The sequence below is a fragment of the Coregonus lavaretus genome (genome assembly GCF_964263955.1).
Source record: "Coregonus lavaretus genome assembly, contig: SUPER_35_unloc_6, whole genome shotgun sequence".
Classification (NCBI taxonomy): Eukaryota; Metazoa; Chordata; class Actinopteri; order Salmoniformes; family Salmonidae; genus Coregonus; species Coregonus lavaretus.
Genome location: NW_028167176.1, coordinates 510,112 through 524,522, shown reverse-complemented (window position 1 = coordinate 524,522; position 14,411 = coordinate 510,112). Strand labels below are relative to the sequence as shown.

General features: G+C 41.5%; 2 protein-coding genes across 2 annotated transcripts; both read right to left on the bottom strand.

Moving 5' to 3' along the window:
• Positions 1 to 48: 48 nt before the first annotated feature.
• On the bottom strand, positions 49 to 4,920 carry LOC311110457 (uncharacterized protein). The gene is made up of 7 exons (XM_084189008.1): positions 4,441 to 4,920; positions 4,150 to 4,346; positions 2,910 to 3,081; positions 1,675 to 2,705; positions 1,457 to 1,501; positions 845 to 988; positions 49 to 521 (listed from the first exon to the last, which is right to left on the bottom strand). The coding sequence occupies exons 1-7, from the start codon at positions 4,745 to 4,747 to the stop codon at positions 498 to 500; spliced, it is 1,920 nt and encodes a 639-aa protein (XP_084045134.1). The 5' UTR covers positions 4,748 to 4,920; the 3' UTR covers positions 49 to 497.
• A 4,023-nt stretch (positions 4,921 to 8,943) lies between these two features.
• On the bottom strand, positions 8,944 to 13,369 carry LOC311110458 (ladderlectin-like). The gene is made up of 8 exons (XM_084189009.1): positions 13,285 to 13,369; positions 13,126 to 13,176; positions 12,952 to 13,008; positions 12,508 to 12,558; positions 12,124 to 12,215; positions 9,767 to 9,892; positions 9,406 to 9,505; positions 8,944 to 9,213 (listed from the first exon to the last, which is right to left on the bottom strand). Exons 1-8 carry the CDS (start codon positions 13,343 to 13,345, stop codon positions 9,140 to 9,142), a joined length of 612 nt encoding a protein of 203 aa, XP_084045135.1. The 5' UTR covers positions 13,346 to 13,369; the 3' UTR covers positions 8,944 to 9,139.
• Positions 13,370 to 14,411: the final 1,042 nt, after the last annotated feature.

The window sequence follows — 14,411 nt, the reverse complement described above, 5'->3', positions numbered from 1 at the left end:
ACTAAAAGGAATCAAATGTTTAAGTGAATTAAATCAAACACACACTTTGTCCTCCAAAAATGATTTTACTATTTAGTTCAAGTACAAAAATACGGAATCAGCATACAACCTGAAATTAAAAGGAATAAATCAATTCCTTCAGTTAAAAGTACGTAAATCAAAGAGTAGGCTAAGGGTTCAGTCTCAAAACTAACTGAAGCACCACACTGAGAATGCACACTAATTCTGAACAGTGTAACAGCAGAAAGATTTTACAAATCTGAATATAGAATGGATAAATAGCCAATGGGATTTCAGATAGTTCTCAGTAATAGCAAAACAACTAAATAACATTAAGCTTTTTGTTTTTACAAAAAAAAGAGAGAACATTGTCAATAAAAATAAACATTGGTAGTAATAACATTGGTAATGGGGGTGTATGCAGTGCAGCAAGCATACAGTGAGCATATAAGCATATTATGTTGTAACCACAATGTACTGGCTTCTCCTTTCAGTAACTACTGGGGTTCAGGATCAAATCTCTGGAAAAGAAACACAGAACAGGACAAAAGATTGTCAGACACAAACCAGAATGGAATACGAATGCACAAGTAAAGAATGTTAAGTCTATGGGACACAGATACTTTTTTAGGTGTTTGCGTGCAGTGTTAACATACAATGATGTTTGTAACAATGTAACAACGAATCACAGAATGAAAATCACAGCTTTATCTGGAAAGAATTTTGGGAAAACATATGGTACATTCAATTCTCCTCACAGCACTGCATGACATTGAATTAATTAATTAAAAAATTGCCAGTATACCATAGCCTTTTTTAGACTTATGTCATTATCGATACTAACCTTCCCTGTGGAGTACTTCCTGATGATTTCATTTGTCAGGATGGTATTGAAGGTTCTGCAGACCAGAGACAGGTTCCAGTAGCCTCTCTTCCCATCCACACACAGCACGTCCCGGAAGATCCACACCAGTGACTCCAGTGGAAGCTGCAAACAAGTGAATCAATTAAATGGTTTCAGTGTTTTAGTTGCCTATATCGATGAAGTGTTTATTGTTGAACATTCGGTTCCTAAAGCAGTGGTGTTGTATATAAAAGAGGCCAGGAAAGTCACTAGGTAGGCTACATGTCAAATTCTAGAAGACATTTATGGGCGATTCCTCACGAAACTAGAACTAAAAATCATGATTTGGGGGATTTTCACTCAATTTAATCCATAGAAGGGTCCTTTGGAGGACCCCAAAATCATGCTATTTTTTGGTTCTAGTTTCGTGAGGAATCATCCTTATATAAGTATATGTATTATATGAATGTTAATCTAAACGTTATTTTCAGTAGCATTATGTATGGAGAATCAAAAACAATCAGTGAGCAGTTTCAAATCTGATATTATGAAAGCAGGAATGTGATGTTCTGCCTGTTCTAGTGGAGATAAATCTACAGGTACTGTATTTACCTCCAGGAGATGAGGTTTCCCCAGACCATGGTACCTGTGGGGATTCTGGGAATAAAGAAGAGGTGAGTGAGTAGCTTGGTTCTAGAGTGCTGACCTCTGAGTGTTATTGAATCAGTGAGATCAGACATTGTCGTTTTCATTTGGCCCACCTCTCTCCCCTACCCTCTATAAACCCAACCATATTAAACCTGCTTTAAACCAAACCATTGACAGCATACCATTCCAGTCAGCGCTCTCTCGCCTTGCAACTGCTGGGTGGCCAGGTCCGTTTCCTGGGCCAGGAGCGCTCCGGCGTCCAGGAACCTGTCGCGTTGTTCTTCTTCCATGTCGATGTCCGGAAAGAGGTCATCGTCACACTCTTCCCTCCGCCTTCGTCGTCCTCCTCTTCCTGTTTCCTGCGTCCCGGTACAAGTGTAGCCGGGCAACGATCTCTCGACCACCAACAGGCCTTGCTCTCCCAGGCACCTGTCGAAAGCTTCCTGGAAATCTGACGGCGTCACGTTCACCTTGTGTTTCCTTTTCATGTGGTTCTTGAAATTCTTCTTGTTCAGCCTGATTCCGCAGAGGTCGCACTGGACCTTGGTGGCACGGCACCAGGGTGGCACGTCCATCTTGGATTCGGCCAGGTATCTCCTCAGAGCCTCCTCGTTCTCCGCAGCGATGTACTCTTCCTGGTGTTTCCGCTTCATGTGCACCTTCAAGTTCTTCTTGTTCAGGATGATGCCGCAGTGGTCACACTGGGTCTGCACAGGAACTGCATCCCTTTGGGAAGGTCTTTGCGGTCTCTCGGTCTCAATCTGCGGCGTCGGAGGGCAGCTGTACACTTCGGGCGAGGAGGGTTCCAAATCCTGGCTTGACGAGCGGGCGACCGGATCGTGACTGGCAGAAGTATTTGTTTTTTCCATTGGAGGTGTGTCTGTGTTTAGAGTTTGAGGAGCGACTGGTGAGCTCGGAGGGGTGACAGGTCTGGAGCTTGACGGGACGACCGCTATAGATGTGAGAGGCAGGACAGGTGTGGACGTTGCAGGGGCGAGAGGTCTCTGGGCTGGAGATGGATGTTGCTGGAGGGGCAGAGCAGCAGAGGGAGATTGAGCTTGGACACAGGCAGGTCGTGGAGTCCCGTTCCGCTTTCTGCAAGCTCTGAAATGTTCTATAAACAACGCTTTTCTGCAGAGTACATGGTCACAATAGGTGCAGTGGTAGTGAGGGTAGTCTCTGCACGTCAGTTTGCAGTTGTAGACGATGTACTCTGAAAAAAAAGGGTGACAATTAAATTGTCAGTATAAGAAAAAAGACAATGTTAGATAGTGACTTTAAAAAGTCAAGAGTATAAGGCAATTAGCACGTGTTGGGTGGTCGGCGTTCATACACCTCAACTGAACAACTACAAGGCATTACTGATTACAAAGCATTCATTATTTTCTGATGCTGTGGTTTCCAAAGTGCCCCTCACCGTCATTCTGAACGGCACTTTTCAGGTGGCTCTGGATGTGTGGGATGATCCGGTGTAACTCGTTGGGTTTGAACGCAGACGGTCGGCAGAAGGGGCAGTGGTAGAGGGAGCAGCATGTGGTGCATGGTTGTATCTTGGGAGTTTCCCCAACTCGGAAACTGGTAATATGTTGCTGTGAAAAACACAAAAGGAGTTAATAATGAAGAGAAAATGGTCAGAAAGTCAAAATACAGAGGCGCAAATTCTACATGGTCCCAATTTGGGGACCAATAGTTCAGCAACATGCAGATACAAAATGTTTTGTATAGAAATGACATTAACATAGCATATCAGAAAGCCATGTCCTGTCCACTCTACACAACATGACCAAAAGTATGTGGACACCTGCTCGTCGAAAAATCATGGGCATTAATATGGAGTCGGTCCCCCCTTTGCTGTTATAACAGGCTTTCCACTAGAAAAACAGCCCCGGACCATTATTCCTCCTCCACCAAACTTGACAGTTGACACTATACATTGGGGCAGGTAGTGTTCTCCTGGCATCCGTCAAACCCATATTTGTGCATCGGACTGCCAGATGTTGAAGTGTGATTCATCACTCCAGAGAACGAGTTTCCACTGCTCCAGAGTTCAATGGCGGCGAGCTTTACAGCACTCCAGCCGACGCTTGGCATTGCGCATGGTGATCTTAGGCTTGTGTGTGGCTGCTCGGCCATGGAAACTCATTTCATGAAGCTTCCAACGGACAGTTCTTGTGCTGATGTTGCTTCCAGAGGCAGTTTGGAACTCGGTAGTGAGTGTTGCAACCGAGGACAGATGATTTTTACGCTCTACGCGCTTCAGCACTCGGCGGTCCCCTTCTGTTGTAGGCTTGTGTGGCCTACAACTTCACGGCTGAGCCGTTGTTGCTCCTAGACGTTTCCACTTCACAATAACAGCACTTACAGTTGATCGGGGCAGCTCTAGCAGGGCAGAAATTTGGCAAACTGACTTCTTGGAAAGGTGACATCCTATGACAGTGCCACGTTGAAAGTCACTGAGCTCTTCAGTAAGGCCATTCTACTGCCAATGTGTGTCTATGCAGATTGCAAGGCTGTGTGCTCGACTTAATACACCTGTCAGCAACGGGTGTGGCTGAAATAGAAGAATCCACTCATTTGAAGGGGTGTCCACATACTTTTGTATATATAGTATATTTCTATCCACAAAAATGTTATGAACTATGTTTACAGTTTCTCACCTTTCTGGGTATGTCATTGGAACTGACTACCGGGTCAGGGGTCATTGCGAGGGGCCCAGTATTCTCATTGGAACTGACTATGGGGCCAGGGGTCAGTGTGGGGGGCCCAGCCTCATCAGTTGGTGCTGTGGATACCTCTTCCCACAGAGGGTGCGGATTGCCATTGACACCCTCCACCGCAAGATGGAGAACGCTACCTGGAAGAGAGAGAGTGAGAGGTCAACTTGACCAATTATTGGCAAATCATTAGCTCAAAGGCTGACAACAGCCATTTACAAATCGGTAGCCTACCTTCGTCTTCGTCAGTGTTGCCCGCATCATCGGCATTGGCCGCGGGTGAATCGCCCTTAGAACTGTTGATTCTCGGTGTGCCGCTGGTGACAGACGTCTGCCCTTTGCCACTCACCGACCTGTACCTCGACTCCGCCAGGCTGAGTTGCTTCTCTAGCATTAGGATTTGCTCTTTGCTTTGAGAGACTTCTACACGTAACGCTCCACAGCAATCGTCTACTAACTTGCAAATCTCTGTCACGGCAGCGGAGGCTAGAATGCCCATGACAGAGCTTATCCGTTGATGCAAAACACGCGTTTCCGACATTTTAACCACTTGTTTTAGTGAAACCTGGTCACAACTACTGCTACCTATGAAGATTGAAAATAATTCAAACGTCTAATAAACGTTTTTGTCCCCAGCTTGTTCACGACGTAGTAATATTTGTAAGAACATCTCGATTGTTGTCAATGCTCCGCCATCTTTAATAACTGTGTCCTTGCGCACGCAGCAGTGTTGCCAACTCCTCAGTAAGGAAAGTAGCTATTGGCTGTCCTAAAAGTCGCTAAATTACGTCATCACCTAATTTGCATAATTGGCCATGTGCATGTGATTGTGATGGACACTGTAGGAGAGAGGAATAATGTCGTGGGAGAGACAAAAAGTGAGTAAAAAACACCCTATTTTAAATCCCGCCCTGATTGTAAGCCAGGGCGTGATCAGCCAGCGGCGGCTTCATTTGCAGTCTGGACGCGGACAGATGAACATCTCCTTCTCTGACTGCAGCTGGGAGGGACTGCTGCGCGAGGACTGGGCCGCCTGTGAGTGCTTTGGGACCGGGGTGGGACGGCAGCACCCGCTGCTCGTTGAGAAGAGTAAGCACGATACGTGCTTTCACGTCAGAGTCTCCAAAAGTCTCCAGTAACACCAGAAAAAGTCGATAGATTTGTCGCTAGTCACTTTTTTGAAAATGTGTCCCTAGAGGGGTCTGAAAACTCGCTAAATATAGCGATAAAGTCGCTAAGTTGGCAACACTGCCCACGCAGGGATCACAGTACATGTAATACACAATACCCCCACAAGAGGGCAGACATACACCATAATTTAAATGTCAACTTGATTATTTTTTGGTCAGTGATTTAAAAAATATATATTGACTAGCCTGGATAAATAAAGGTTCATATATACACTACCAGTCAAAAGTTTGGACACACCTACTCATTCCAGGGTTTTTCTTTATTTTTACTATTTTCTACATTGTAGAATAATAGTGAAGACATCAAAACTATGGAATTACATTTGACATTTTTACATTTTAGTCATTTAGCAGACTTTTAGCGACTTACAGTTAGTGAGTGCATACATTTTTCAACATTTCTTTTCATACTATAATAATAACACATATGGAATCATGTAGTAACCAAAAAAGTGTTAAATAAATCAAAATAGATTCTTCAAATAGCCACTCTTTGCCTTGATGACAGCTTTGCACACTCTTGGCATTCTCTCAACCATCTTCATTAGGTAGCCACCTGGAATGCATTTCAATGAACAGGTGTACCTTCTTAAAAGTTGATTTGTGGAATTTCTATCCTTAATGCGTTTGAGCCAATCAGTTGTGTTGTGACAAGGTAGGGGAAGGTGGTGGAATTCAAGTATGTCCATATTAACATTCAAGTATGTTATGTGTGGCAGTCTGTCAGAAAGCCTGGCTACGATCTTGAAGAGATTAATGTATTGCGAGATGCATACTCAATCTAGCTACATGCATTTGATAAATGGTGATGAAGAATGATTATTACATTTACGTTTAATTTATATAAAGGCACAGAAAGTTCAAGGTTACACCTGAATCGGAACTATGTTTTGAGCGTCTGGTGCGAGCACTTGAAATGAATGGTTCGACACTGCGGCTGTGGCGGAGGGATTTCATAACATGTCCGTGGTGGTACACCCTTTTTACAGGTTCTGACAGGTGGAATAGGAAGGGAGTTTAGTCCAACGGTAGCTATTTCTGTAAATCCACCATGGCTACTCCCGCCTCCAGCAGTTGATCTAGAAGTGTTGGAGAGACTACAGAAAGATAGGGATAGTGTTGATCCATCTGATTTGTTTGAGACGTCTGGATACTGTGTATCAGGATTTTGTGGCCATTTAAACAGATGGTTCAAAAGATCCAAGGACAGGACGTACTGGGTCAGCATTTGTAGTTCAGGAATGTGGGGTGGAAGTCAGGAAACGTATTACAGATAATCTGGCTGTATATATGGCGGAGCTGATGGCCTTGCAGTGGGTGGAGGAAGTCAAACAAGACAGAGTAGTTATTTGCTCTGATTCATGTGCGGTGTTAATGAGTCTCCAGTCCTTTAGCTCACGTAGCAGACAAGACCTGCTTTATGAGGTGCTACAAACCCATGGCAGGATTAGACAGATGGGTATACAGATAAAATTTACTTGGGTCCCCGCCCATGTGGGGATGGAGGGGGGAACGAGGCAGTAGATGTACTGGCTAAACAAGCACTTAGTAGTGGGGATGTTGATGTTGACGTTTCAATGAGCAAGGCAGAGGCACAAAGACTGATATATACACTGATGGTGCAGAGATGGCAGGAGCAGTGGAATAGAGATAATAAAGGAAGGCATTTATTTCAAGTACAGAGGAAAGTCGGTGAGGGGAGGACGGCAGGAAGGGACAGAAGAGAGGAGGCTATTTTTACAAGATTACGGGTGGGACACAGCCAGTTTAATGAAACATTAAATGTGATAGGAAAGTGTGATTATTGTCAGGAAACAGAGACCGTGGAGCATGTATTGCTACAGTGTGGGCAGTATCAGAGGGAAAGAGAGAGGATGAGATCTAGTTTGAGGGAGAAGGGGATACAGGAAATTCGTTTAAAGAGTATATTGAGTATAACGTCATTAGATATAGTCTCAAATATTTTGTTATCTTTTTTTAAGAGCAACGGGGCTGATTGGTAGGATTTAGATTCTCCCTGTCTCTGGCCCACACTGCAGTACAGTAGGTGGCGGTAATGGACCATAACATTGGATGACAACCGCCGATAAACCCCACTGAAGAATGAAGGAATAGGAAGGGACAGAGAAAGCGGGAGGATGGCGGAAGTGGATGCTGAGTTTGAATTAAGCAGCGCGTCGAGTAAATTTGGTGAAGACGAATGTTCTGAATGGACTACAGTAGTATTGAAAACTGGAACAAAAATTGGAGTGAAGGATACATATGTAAATGATAATGAATCGCTTCTTGTTGGGATGCGTTTGTTGAGCAAGGATGCATATGTAGGAAACCCATTTGAGGTGTTGAAAATGGTGAAGTATGCACTGGGAAAAGTGGAGTCTGTCAGAGTGACCAGGAGTGGTCTTACTTTGATTAATTGTATTTCTGATAAGCAGAGGAAGATTGCAGTGGGCCTCAAAATAATCCGGACAACATACGTTTTGTGTTTTGAACTTCGGAGTAGAGCACCCGTTAAAGAGGTCATCTCAGGGGTGATGACGGATGTTCAGGTTGAATACCTGAAGAGAAATCCTGGTGTGGTGGTGCCCGGCGTCTGACCCGCTGGGTGAATGGAGAAAAAGAGGAAAGTCTGTCGGTCCTGTTGTTTTTTGATCAAGAGCAAATACCTCCGCATGTGAAGCTTGGTTATGTAAGAAACGCCGTAAGCGCTTTCGTCCCCAAACCACTGCAGTGTAAGAATGGAAAGGATTTGGCCATGTTTCAAGTGTGTGTAAATGAACAGAGTATACTGAAGAACGGTGTGCGTCCGGCCAGCGTATAGATAGTTTAGACAGAAAGCTAGAAAGCGCCACCTACCGCGAGACTAGAATGTGCATTATCCAGAGTCAAATCTTTGAGCACTAAATATTATTTTGGGTAATCTTTGACTATAGCTTGCTAGAGAGGAAAAGCGTTTTAATTATTCCTATGGTTTGCAGAATCATTGTTTAACATTGAGTAAATCATGTTTTTTTATTATGGTTATTGGTTATCATGTTATAAACTTGAATAAAGAATTGAGCACTGAAGTAATCTTAACCTCAGACAAACTATATGGAGGTTGTATTAGTCTCAAGATCTCGTGCAAAGTAAAACGGTTAATTTCCAGTACATCAAATATGTTTATTGTTTTTACCATAGATATAGAATGATAAGGTTTGAGTTTTTTTACCATTGCTTACTGGAAACCCACTTATCCAAATAAGGCCGTGAAAACATTCTGTGCCAAATGTCCCATCCAAACACACCCCTATCCACACCCGTTACTAGATTTAACAGAGCCGTAGCCAAGCCAAAGACAGGTCTCTATAAACAAGTAAATTGAGGCTCAATAAATATATTTAAGATTTTCCAGACTTTCAGTCCTCTCAAATCTTTTCTCATCCCATTTTATGCTGTCAACCAAAAGCATCATATCCATGTTGGTATATTGTCCCTTTTAAGGTCCAGTGATTATCGTAGACAATGCTGCCATCTTCCAGAAAGTACCAGCCTATACAATGTAATATAATATAGTACTTTAAAACATGTTTATTACAGGAAAACAATACAGGTTGAGGTACATAAATGGGCAGTTCCATTTGAAATGTCATCACATTTAGCCCTTTGGAGAACACTTAGTCACAGTCAGTAGTAAAACAAAGCAAATGTTGAAAGCAGTTAGAAAAGGTGTCAAGCAATTAACAATATCTTCACAATGTTGACTAACAGCGATAGTTGTGCACGCAGATGAATGGGTATTGTGTGCCACATCCGAGGTTCCTCCAGCCCTGGCCCACTACAAAAAGACAAACAAAAATCTTAGTCATTTTATCTGCCATATTTGAACCCGTCATACAGTTCTGGGACCAGACTACCTGTCATTACTTTTCAGGTAATATCATACTCATTTGAGAGTTCCGGATTTACGTTTACTATGTTATGTCTAGTCTATGAGACCAGGCTGAACATCTTTAGGTTCACGTCTTACCAGCAGATTGCAGGTACATGCAGGAGTTGCTGGTTGCAGTGCTCTGGCTGTACCAGTTGGTGTAATACATTCCTGAGCGGTCGATCCACATCCAATTTCCCTGAGTAAAGAAAGAGTCATGAGCCTTAGCTACAGCTGCACTGCTGTCCATTACCACTAACAGATCTGATATCATACCTAGCTGCGTGATTCAAATATCTGAAGATATTTATGCTGGAGGCCCAGAGTTTTTCCCGGCCATGTGCTCTGAGCGAAAAACTCTAGGACCCGGAACTGTTTCTTGACAGGTCACTGTCAGAAAAACTTGGGGCCCTACGTATGTTTAGATGGCGGAGGTTTTCAGGGCGACCCTTTCTCTCACCTGGAGGTAGAATCCACCGATCCAGGCGGTGGCTCTGTTGGCTGTTCTGGTTATCTGTTGCAGGTAACGATACTCGGGGGAGGAGCCTGCGGAGGCCAGGCTGGCGCCCAGTTCATTGCAGTGTTCCTGAAAGAAGAGGTGAGGGATGAGACACGTGAACCTAATGGTTCCTAATTGCACTTTTTTATTACATTTTAAATGTAGCCTTTAGGCCTATTCAAATCCAGATGCATCGTATTCGAAAGACATAACCTATAGAAAAGGCTAAAATATTCTGTCAAACCTTGAAATACTTATTTGCACTGTTATTTTCGTAAGCTACTTATTTCATTTAGGCTACTTTATTTACTTTATAACTTGTACGCCTATAGGCCTATTTAGTATTTGTACAGTTCGATAGGCAAAATGTATTTCCTAAAGTCTATTTGTTTTTAGCATAAGCCAATGTTCTTTTTTAAAAAGTGTTATAAAGTATGTTATAAATATTGATTTGTTTATCTGATTGTATTTAGGATTTTTACAGTTCGATAGGCAAAATGCATATAACCTAAGGATAATTATAGGCCTATTCGTTTTTAGCCTAAGCCAATTCAGTGTTATAAAGAATATTATAGGCTAAATAATAATTTGTTTTATCTGATTGTTGTTGACTTTATATATAAATGCATAATTTGTAAGTTATTGAAAATAAAGTTGTTTGTGAGACAACTCCGACACAGACTCATCATGTATTTTTTGTTCCTGCTAATTGGTGCTGCGCGGGTTTATGCCCGATTGCCCGTTGCGCAATTCAAGGACATTAATAAACACTTCGACAATATTATCCTAAATATTAGATTATACGTTTAACTTGTCAAAGTAACGTTTAGGCTACTGCAACTTTTATTGACCGCAGTCTATGTGTAGGCCTATATTATTGGCTAAGGGGGGATTTTCCGACGGCACAATTTATTTTGCCTACACTTTGGCCAAGTAGCCTAAACAAACAGCCCTACCAGGTTTGTTTAAACGTCCTATTCGATTAGTCTATCTTGCAATTGTTTGTTCTCTCTTTCATTATTACTATAGCTACTACGTTTGTATTTAGGCTATTAGCAATCAACTTTCTGAGATGTAACTCTGTTAAGGCCTATAGTCTATATTCATTCGATGGTTGATCATGAAAGAGTAGGCTACGCCTAGGCCAACAAGTCACATTCTAATCGAATGGGGATTGGGGAGAAAAAGGGACATTAAGATTAGCCTAAACCAGACAACGGAGTGTCTGCTGCAAAAGGCCTATGATCATAAGATATTGTAGAGGAGAGGGAAAACACACGTTAGGCCGTAGGCCTGTCTGACATTTCGCGCAGCTTTGGTGCTTGATGCTCTTTCTGCGATCTACGTTGTTCTCTTGCATTATGTTAATAGTCTAACTACCAAATACACTACGGGTCAAAGGTTTTAGAACCTACTCATTCAAGGGTTTTTCTTTATTTTTACTATTTTCTACATTGTAGAATAATAGTGAAGACATAAAAACTATGAAATAACACATATGGAATCATGTAGTAACCAAAAAAAAGTGTTAAACAAATCAAAATATATTTTATATTTGAGTTTCTTCAAATAGCCACCCCTTGTCTTTGATGACATCTTTGCTAAAACCATCGTTTGTGACATCACGATGTCGTCACCATCGACGATGGCTGTCAAACGTCATCGACAGACAATCATAAAATCGCCGAACCCTAGATGAGACATGCACACACACTCACACACACAGTTTCAATTTGAAGAACCCCTAAAGGATACTCCAGGAACCTTTTCTCTTTAGAGTGTATATACATACAAACGCACAGCCATTTTGAAAAAGCTTACTTTGGTATTATAGTAGGCCTACATAATATAGCCTACATTGCTGTGTTTTCAGTTATAAAGCCCTTTTACGAAAAGTCCCACTGTACCTAACATCATTACTAAACTTTACACATACGAGTTACCACACCCGGTCTCAGGGATGGCTAACTCTGGAAATTCCTTTGGTCTCTGCTGAGTTAGGTAAATCATCTTCAAAATGTTCTTAAATTTGATGTTCTGGTATCTTAAGGGCAATTTAGAAAGCTGATTGAGGACCTTATTACTGATGAATGTGTTTTTTTTTATGACTGTTTTTATTTCTGCTTGCATTTTGTATTTATATTTTGATGTGTGTATTTTCTGTAGTTTATGTAATTCAGGGCTCATCTGTAAAAGAGACCTCGGTCTCAGTATGACTCCCTGATAAAATAAAGATAAAATAAAATAGTTATGAATTCACGTCAAGCTTCTAGACGCTTTAAATAGGCCTATATAAAATTGAGAAGTGCATTAATTACCTCAGCGTTGAACCAGGACCGAGGAGTGTTCACAAACATGTAACACTTGGACTGGTAGCTGAACCATCCGTCAGGGCAGAACCTGCGTGCCGCTGTGAAGACGAAGATAAAATAAAATAAATATTTGACATCGTAATACCAAGGAGTTGATATTGACAGGAGCATGAACTTGGCGAAGTAAAACGTTTGATCTCATAATGTAAAACTTGAAAGAGCATTTAGTCATACTGGTGTTTTTTCCCTCCCTGCTAACAGAAAACCAAAATACACTTGTCTGTCATTATGTGACCATGCATTGCATGATGTACAAAAAGTCCGCAATCATAGAACCAGTAAAAGTGATAGTTGTTATTTTACATCCTTCACAATAACGTGTCAATATACCTTTAGGTGCTGCAGCCACCTCTTCAACAACCTCAGTTTGTACTTCCTCCTCTGGAAAAACACAAACAATGAAACAGTCGTCAATATCACTGTTTAGCCACCAGCAAATCACTATGTCAGTTATAGATATTATATAATATGTTTGTTTTCATAGGTATATTTTATAGGTGACAGGTAGTTAAATTAATTTGTTTTGTGCCTACGTGAAGTCTAACAAAACAGAATCACTCAAATATAATTTATCAATAAATGAGGCACATAATAGACAACACAATCTCACACTCAATTCGTGCAAATATGTACAAAAAGTATTTCAGCAGATTTCAATGTGAAGTAATTGTAATTGATCAGGAAATTGTAATTGATCAGTAATTGATCAGGAAATGAGGCACATAAGAGACAGTGATGCTCCTGCTTGATTAAAGCCCACAGAGAAGAACTGACCCGGGGCGTCACTCAGCTTCTCCTCTGCTGCAGGAGCCTCAACCTCAACAGCCTCCTCTGCAGAAACACGGAACAAGGAAATCAATTTGACTTTCATTCAAGTGGGAATTGGGAGAAGTGTTGATTCAGTACTGTATTACTGCTCTCAATACAAACATAATTAGAGCTACAAACCTGGGGCACTTTTTGGCTCTTCTACCGCCACAGCATCGCTCTCCACAGGAACTTGAAAGGGAAAACACAACCATTGTCATTATTCAGTAACAATGAATTACCCTGTGCTGTATTAATGACATTGTTGGGTATGTGGAATGATGATGTCTGTTGTCTTACCTGCTGCTGCCCTAGCAGAGAGGGCAACACAAAGTAATGCAAAGATGATCAGAACCTTCATGGTGGTGTTGATGGTGATGCTGGTTGTCTGGAAGAAAAGGGAGAGCACGTGTTGGAGAATCAATTTGGGAGAGTGATACGTAATAATTTCAGACTATCACTAGACAAGAGTATTTCCCTACAGAAGACAACCATAAAAATCAAGCTAGAAGTTCATCATCACCACAGTAAATACATAAATCTAAACTGAGAAAGGGAGCGAAAAAAAGCCAAGTTGAATGAGTCGACACTAGGGAACAGACGCTGTAGGACTCTTACCTGTTGTAGTAGGTAAATCACTGTTTTCCTCAGGGACTCTTCCTCAGGTAGGCCAGTGATGGAGTGATGAGTGGAGATTCCTCCGCTGTTTATATACTGTTCTGTCCCGCATGCTTTCACTGACGCACGTGCTGTTAATTACGAAACAGCGTTGGACTTTGATAGTTTATGGTTTTGCATTTATACTTCAGATGAACAATTCCAGATTAGGTATTCAAATACAGCATTTCTCAATGTCACCACAACATGGCCAGCCTCTGTTTGAAGGTGTGTTCCAGTAAATTAAATGAATAAAAATTTCCTTATTGTGATCATGTATGGAACTTTGCCAAGGAAGTCACGTTTATTATTTGCTGACCATAAACCGTTTTCTTTTCATCCAAGGAGTGGGTCAGACATGAAAGGATTTAGTTTGACTTAAATTAAATACAAAATTAAAGCAATATCAATGTCAATATAATACCAATATCATTATATTCTACATTCTATATGGCTTTGTGTACGTACTTCAGATCTGATTTCAAATTCAAATAGAGCATGTATCAAGGACAAGACCCTTTTTGAAGGTGTGTTCCAGTAAGTGATGATAAAACAATAATTGTGATAAGGAAATTGTAAACATGGAAAATCAAGGACATGGATTGATTCAATTTACAGTAAATTTTTCTCAGCACTATTGATCTTGAGATAACATAGGGGTATGTTTGTTTAGTTGAAATCACTTTATTGGCCTTTGCAGCGACTTGTCTAACGTTTCCAGTTTCTCCAATTTAAAGTGGCAATCAGCAGTTGAAACAATAACAAATCCT

Bases quoted from the DNA above. Each gene is read 5' to 3' on its own strand.
- LOC311110457 (XM_084189008.1), bottom strand. From the start codon at position 4,747: ATGTCGGAAACGCGTGTTTTGCATCAACGGATAAGCTCTGTCATGGGC. The intron at 989-1,456 runs GTAAATACAGTA...ACTTGTTTGCAG, and splicing joins GGAAACCTCATCTCCTGGAG to CTTCCACTGGAGTCACTGGT. The intron at 522-844 runs GTTAGTATCGAT...TTTCTTTTCCAG, and splicing joins GGAAGTACTCCACAGGGAAG to AGATTTGATCCTGAACCCCA.
- LOC311110458 (XM_084189009.1), bottom strand. From the start codon at position 13,345: ATGAAGGTTCTGATCATCTTTGCATTACTTTGTGTTGCCCTCTCTGCT. The intron at 13,177-13,284 runs GTAAGACAACAG...TTCCCTTTCAAG, and splicing joins CTCTGCTAGGGCAGCAGCAG to TTCCTGTGGAGAGCGATGCT. The intron at 12,216-12,507 runs GTATATTGACAC...TCGTCTTCACAG, and splicing joins GGTGGCTGCAGCACCTAAAG to CGGCACGCAGGTTCTGCCCT.